The 7,574-nt window shown below is 37.8% G+C and overlaps 1 protein-coding gene across 1 annotated transcript; it reads right to left on the reverse strand.

Annotated features, from left to right (window-relative positions):
* Positions 1-593: 593 nt before the first annotated feature.
* LOC145431516 (uncharacterized) lies at positions 594-6,964 on the reverse strand. The gene is made up of 5 exons (XM_080307404.1): positions 4,703-6,964; positions 3,261-4,331; positions 2,350-2,505; positions 2,178-2,270; positions 594-1,371 (listed from the first exon to the last, which is right to left on the reverse strand). Exons 2-5 carry the CDS (start codon positions 4,311-4,313, stop codon positions 1,060-1,062), a joined length of 1,614 nt encoding a protein of 537 aa, XP_080163530.1. The 5' UTR covers positions 4,314-4,331; positions 4,703-6,964; the 3' UTR covers positions 594-1,059.
* Between the last annotated feature and the right edge of the window lie 610 nt (positions 6,965-7,574).

The following is a 7,574-nucleotide window of genomic DNA, read 5'->3' on the forward strand; positions in this document are numbered from 1 at the left end:
TCAATACAATGTCATTCACTTGAGCTAGATTTTCATTGCATTGAAATCATTATTTTGAGTTCAACTAAATCATAATTTTCATTACCAGAAAACTAATTTAATTATTAAAATAATGACAAAATGAATTTGTTTTTACAACTCAGGTTTATTCACTTGAATTAAAAGCAGAAACAGAATATTTTGTGAATAAACATACATGTCACATGGTCAAATCAACCTTAACAAAATATTTATAGTGACACTTGCAAATTCACAATGATAATCTACTAAACATTGCAATTCACACCATAGTATGGCAGTCACTGAAGATTTGAAACAACCCAACAATACATAAATACACACACACACACACACACACACACATACATATATATACACATATACATATATATATACATATATATATATATATATATATATATATATATATATATATATATATACATATACACATATATATATATATATATATATATATATATATATATATATACATATACATACATATACATATACATATATATATATATATATATATATATATATATATATATATATATGTATGTATATATGTATATGTGTGTGTGTGTGTGTGTGTGTGTGTGTGTGTGTGTGTGTGTGTGTGTGTGTGTGTGTTTTCATAAACAACATTTTTCTGTTACCAAGGGGGAGGTATTTTAATAAAAAAAAACAACTTTCAACTTTACTTCTCCAAAACCAATTACATGTAAACATTTACAAGCTTATAAGAACGGGAAGACCAACTTTAAAACACTGGAAGACACAAAACTTGTCAACATTTTTCTATTACCTTTGCAAATCCCAAAAGCAATCAAAAATAAAATGGTGGTTACAACCATGAAACTTTTTCTGAGCTAAATCCCCAGTCCTTTCATCCATCTATAGTAGTACAGATTAAAGGTCACATCACTCACAACAGAACAGCAGACAAAAATAGACAACTTCCATTTGGCCAGAGAAAAGAAAGAAAAAAAGGTCACAGTTTGAACAAAAGATATAAAAAGGCCAAAATCAACTTTTGTGCTGGGTCTTGTTTGCCTAAGCAAACATCTTCATTTTCATTTGCTGCATCTTTGTACTGAGCCTTTGTCCATCCAGATTCATCAAAATCTTCTGACAGAACTCAAAAGTGTACTTGTGGTCATTTGGATAGCTCAGATCAAGTGCATAAATCAGTCCAAAGAGGACGATGAATGCCATGATGACACTACCGAGGTTGTTCATAACTGTAGTACCTTCAATGACAACTCCAACATCCTCTGGCTCCTGAATTCCTTCTCTTCTGATGGTGTAAATACCCATGACAGTTGCTGCAGTGGACCTCAACCGTTCATCCTCAGTGGAGGAGGTCTGAAAAACAGGATGTTTCAGGTTTAAGGGCTCTGTCACTTGGAAGGGGAAATATTATGCAAAACTCAGCTTTTGTATCCTTTTGTGCTGAAACATGGGTCTCTACAGCCTCTATAAACACTCCAAACATGAATAAAACCCATCAATCTGTTTCCTATCCATAGTTTGGGTTCAGGTATTATGTACCTCCCTTTGGGAGGGGCTTGATATAGAGCAGCAGCTCCTCCAGTGTCTATCAGTGTGTGTGTGTGTGTGTGTGTGTGTGTGTGGGGGGGGGGGGGGGGGGGGGGCTGGGTCAATTTCCCTTATTTCATCACAATTGGGAACCTTGTTTTATGCACATTATTCCTGAAACCAGGAGATTGCTGTAATGGCAGTGACACTAGTTAGTGTCTTGATGCAATCTGCTGTGTTCCTTATAATGAAAACTTTTTACTAATTGGCATAATTAACTGAACTCCATTGGAGTGTTTACTTTCTGAAGTGCCTTGAGATGACTGTTGTTGTATACCGCTATATAAATAAACTGAATTGAAACACTGACGGAAAATGGATGAATGTTTTCTCCACATTTACTGTGTATATAGAGGCAGTAGATACCTACATGGCAGCACCAAAAGAATGAACAATTGAATTTTTGTTGAAACTGTCCCCTTAAAAAGTGCTCTCCAGCGCAAGTTTCAACAATGACTATTAAGAATAATACATATTTCACAATTATATTGTCTCTTTTGAATATATGAGGATTTTGTGTGCGATGAACCTAACTCAAATTGAATCTAGAAAAGAAAGTGTGATAAGCGTACCAGATACTCCTTGAACAGTAGGTCTGGATCTTCATTAAAGTAGATCACCAGGCTTTTAAGAGTATGCTCCCTCTTTATGTCGATGTCATCACACTAATGCAAGGGTGAAAAACAAGGGTGAAATAAATGTAATTGATTGCATTTAATTGATGGGTTTATCATTAGTACTGACCAAACTACTGATCGCCATGATATCCTTGATCTTTTGGCCCTTTGCTCCTTTGCTCCCCTCAAAAATTTGCATCAGCTTGTCTGTTAAGTTGTCCAGCTGAGCCAAGAACTTTGCCTGCAGGGGTTTTGTAGTGATCCGCAGGAACTCTGCATTCACCTGGAAATAAAACATACATAAATATAGTAAACTAGAAGTTAAGTAAATACAGACTGCTGAATCAACACACTTAAAGTTGCTAAACATTTGAACCATCAGTGAAGTTTGTCAAGACCTAAACTGTTTGTAACTGAGTTTTAAGTTTGATGTGTCCTTTTTCATGACAACAGCATTCAAAGTTCATTTAGCCTCTTCTTACAATACCGTTATAGGGGTTTTCCCAGCAGCACTACTCAGCATGACTCGGATGGTTGTGGTTCGGTTAGACAGCCTTGTCCAACAGCACGATTCGCTATTGTCCCCCAAATTTTAGTACCTACCCCATTATTGTGCTGTAGTGTGCCTGAATTATACTTCACATTGTTTACTGTTTACCTTGTGCTATTTCTGTCTCCAATAAAGATAATGACTGCAACTAATACCCCTTAACTAGTGTTTTTTTTTCCTCTCCACTGATTTGGCAGGAAAAACCAACTACACTAATGTGAGCTGTGTTAACCCACACTGTACTGAGTTGTTTTGGGTGAGTAGTGCTGCTGGGAAAAGGGCTTCAAGTCACCACCCTTACCACTAGGACCACTATGTTTTTCACCAAAGTTTAGTTTAACTTTATTACAAGTTGGCTAAAATACAGACAAAAGGGTTTTTTGCTCAAATCCTCAGTTCATCTACACAAAAATATTCAGTAATATACCTAAAAGCGCTGACAAAACAAACAATACTTAAATTTGTTGATACACAATCATTTTACTTACTTCACTTTCCTTGAAAAGGGCAGGCCATCTGTTCATGAAGTCTTTGATCATCGGCCTCTGTTCCACGATCTCTAGTCGTCTATGGGAGAAGGTTCTTTCCATTTTTGCTTTTATCACTGCTTCATTGTCCCGCTTTTTGATTTCTGAGAGTAGTGCCACTCTTTCAGTTTCCAAGCTTTCAGTGCTTTCACCTTTTGGGGGCAAAGGGACATAATAGACCTCGGCCTTTCTTGGTTTTTTGATGTTGGCAGCAGTTTTTCCTCTGCCTTCTTGTTTGTGCTTTAAGGAATTCACACGGATTTCAGGATCACCGAGCCGCCCAAGCTTTGTTCGATAGTTTTGCATTTTGTACTTCAGTGATTGTTTCCATCCCCAAAATCCTGTCTTAGATCCTAGCTGCCCTAAACAAGGATGGGTCCTTGTCAGTGCTGCTGCCACCTCTTCACATTGATAGTCTTTAGGATATTTTGTGTATTTCAGCATTTCTTGAGCTAACCCATCAAGGATGACTCCCTTCAGTTTTATCCCAGGCTTGAAGAGTGTGCCATTTGCTTCATATTCTGCGTTTTTCTGCTGGAGTTCCAATTCCACGTCATATGTGAATTTAGGGACCACAAACACATTGGGCCAGGAAAACTGTCTTGTCGGTTGAACGTCTGGTGATGAATGAGGGGTTGATGTGTATAGGGTATCATCACTGCAGGATGAAACTAAAGAAGGCCCAGGGCTGGAAGTTCCTTGGCAAGTGTAAACACTGCTGTTTGTGGAAGTCTCAACTGGGTACAAAGTGATGAATTGTTCCTCAAGTGTGGGTTTAGGATTGGATATCACTTTCAGTGTGCCTTTATCCTTTACATCAGACATTGAAGTTAAGTTCATAAATGCATTAAAGTCTTCATCCATGTACTGCAAACGGAAGTCTTCTGTCAAATTGAAGAATGTCTTCACCAACATATGGAGTTCTGATAATGTTGCTGGAATTCCAGAGTCCAGATGCATTTTCCTGGAGTCTGACACATCCCCAAAGATGATTCTGAGAACAGGGCTTGCCATTATGGGACAACCTTTACTCTGGAACAGAAAAAGCACAGCCAAATGATGGCATATTAAATGAACATAAATACAGCTCTAGACCACATACATTTCTAACACCTTTGTATGATTCTTCTGGTATGCTCACCCAGCAGTATTATTTTTATTAACTTTTCAGTGTCACCTAAGAAAGTGTGCTGCTGGGTCTCCCAGAGCTGAAAGAAGCTTCCAGGACGACAATGGAGAGTCTGGCTTTTCGACGCCGGACACAACTATAAGCAAAACCTTCAAAGAGTTTGCTTTCAAGAGCTTATTGTCAGGCATCCTCCAGCAGAGGGGTTGCTCTTTATAAGAATCTTTACATACTAAATTTAGGAATTTTAAGAGCCATGTTATTGAAGAAAACATACCCTTCACGATGATGAATCTCTTTAACATCACCAAGCGTAGTCCCTCCACAATGTAGTCCGCAAGGGGATATGGGTCCTCCAAGTCACCAAGCTCAATTATGGCCAGCTCTCTAGTGGATGGGGTAGACAGCTCAAATCCACCATAATGCTCCCTGTACCAAGAACATAGTTCCCTAACTATGAAACACAGTTTCTTCTCAACTATGCACAGCTGAATGATCTCATTAAGTTTCGGCAGCCCATTTACAGTTCCATGAACAATAAGCATGCCTTGACTGTAATGCATACCATTGCAGGATACCTTCTTTAACAGAGCAACTTCAGAAACAGATGGGTATCTTTCCATCAAAGCAGACACTACTCTGTCATTAAGAACCTCAACGGGCATGACAGAGGCATTTCTAACTTCCAAGGATGACTTTTTGTAATTAGAGGAATGTGTCTGATGGGCAATCATGAACTGATGTTTAACAGCTAATGAGAAAGGTATGTTTTTGAAGCAGTTTGTATGTCGTGCAACCTGCTTGAAAAAACTATGCTTTGCCTCGAATCGCATGGTCCATAGAGAAATGAGAGGTCCAAAGCATTTAATCAGCTGTGGATAGTGCTCCAAATAATGATGCTTTGGCAACAGATTTACATGTGGAAAGAGATCAAGATAGAGCTGCTTATGATCATAGATCTTGGCCTCAAGGTAAGCTAAGGTTTCATCTGTGTGGACATGGGCAACAACCAACTCAACTATATCTTTAAGATGTAGAATTACCTGCCATGCTGGCTCATCAACTGGCAAAAATGGCCCTATGATTAAAGGAAGCAATCTCAGCAAGGACCAATTTTCATGAGCATTGCCCCCTATTGTGTTTTTTGAAGAATAAGTGTGTGGTATGGCATGAGGTCGATTTGTTTTGTCATCAAATTTGTATGGAAATGTCTGGATCAAGGTGTTAAGTTTGTCAAGTGTGAAGTATTTTTTGGCGATCAATAAGCTAATACAACGTGCCAGTTCTGTGGGAACAATACCTTCAAAGATATCGTGGACAATATCTGGAGGATATCCAGTGCTGACATGAAAATGTGAGAGATTCTCTGTCAACACACACTGTTTTTTTACACCACAGACAGCAGTTGCCTTTTCTTGAGCACAGCGGACATGAACTTCATGGACCTCTCTGGTTCGAAGTTGGAAAATCCCTGACATTACATCCTGTTTTTGAAATTCTGATTTGTCTCCAGTACAGAACCTACAAATGTATCCACCAGCAAAACTCTCAACAAATCCACCAATACCATGAGCTGAAAGATTGTCCGCTATTACACATTGGACAGAGCCTTTTACAAATTTACCAAGCTGAGACACAAAGACACCATGCTTTTCTAAAATGGTCAAGTCTTGAATGAGAGGCTCCAATACTTTCACGAAACCAAAAGCTTTTGTGTCATCTGACTTGCAAAGTACAGCTAAATAAATTGAGGTTAGGGCTGAATGGGAACCTGGTGGTAAATTCCCCAAAACCCAATAGACACCACAGAGTTTGTGCTTTTTACGAGATGTCCCAAGCGGGTTACATATCTCAAAATCATCAATATAAAGATTTACAGCAATTCTTAACTCTTCACCACAGAAGAAACTGTTTTGCTTGTAGTACTCACCATCTCTAACTGTTCTGTATTCTTTAGAAGTCAATTGTGTGTTTTGACCCTTCTGGGCTACAAGAAGTTCAAGAACATCTTTCTGAGAAAGCAACTGCTGCAGAGATCGTAATAAAGGAATGTACTGATAGGTCCGATTCCTTTGAGCATCTAGTATGTACTCTATTGGCTCTATAATACCAAAATGTGCACAGTAATACTGTTTTCTTCTATATGCAGTAGCAAGAGGGCCGTCACTCGCAATGGCTATGCAAACAGGACTAGATCTGCAAACAATAGAGGAAATCTCATCAATTAAAGACTCTTCAATTTGTAGCTGATTATTTTGAAATACACCAGAAATAACGTTTTTCGTGGCATGTAAAGATGCTGTACTCAATAAGTAATCGAGTTCAGATAGCAGTTCATCAACAACTGTTGTTGGGACATGAATGACATTTTCTAACTTCAGTAAAAGGCAAGCAATTCTTTCTTCAAAGTAATCTGAAGTAAGTAATTCTACCGGTTCATGACAATCTAGTTTTTCCTGAAGGGTATCTGTTGTCCCAGCCTTAAACAGATCATCTTCAGAACTCCCTGACTGAATCAACTGATTACGTATACAAATATTATCTCTAAAATCATGAAGGGAGTATTTGTTGTGTTTTCTGTATTTGTGTGTCTGAAATGTACTGTATATATTAGTTTCAAATTCACAATTTTTAAACACACATTGGACAGTTTGGTGACGCCTGAGATGTGTATTTATGTGTTGGAAAAAATTTCTCTCTGAAATATATTCTCTGCGTGAGCAAATAGGACACTGAAAAATGGATTGTTCTGATTTGTTTTGTGTTGTTTGTTCTGAATGATTTTTGTACGTGTGATTTAACAATTTAGTCCATGTAGTAAAGCTACATGGACAATCTGAGTACGGACAGGGAAACCGAATAACACCTCTTATATGCCCGTGAGCCTGTCTAAAATGTTTCAACAACAAATACCTGCTAGATAATTCTAAACTGCAGCTTTTACATGTCCACATCCAACTACCTGAAAGAAAGAAAAATAAGACAATATCAGTGAAAAATAAGTTTATAGAATCCCAAAACTGTTTTACACAAGGGAAATGTGTAAAATGTGTAAAAAATGCTACTTACCAACACTTAAAAGTTGACAGATAACTTGGTGACTTAGTGATGTAAAAATGATGATCACACTTCAAAATTGATCACACTGT

This window comes from Astatotilapia calliptera, chromosome 10 (genome assembly GCF_964374335.1).
Source record: "Astatotilapia calliptera chromosome 10, fAstCal68.1, whole genome shotgun sequence".
In the NCBI taxonomy this organism is placed as follows: Eukaryota; Metazoa; Chordata; class Actinopteri; order Cichliformes; family Cichlidae; genus Astatotilapia; species Astatotilapia calliptera.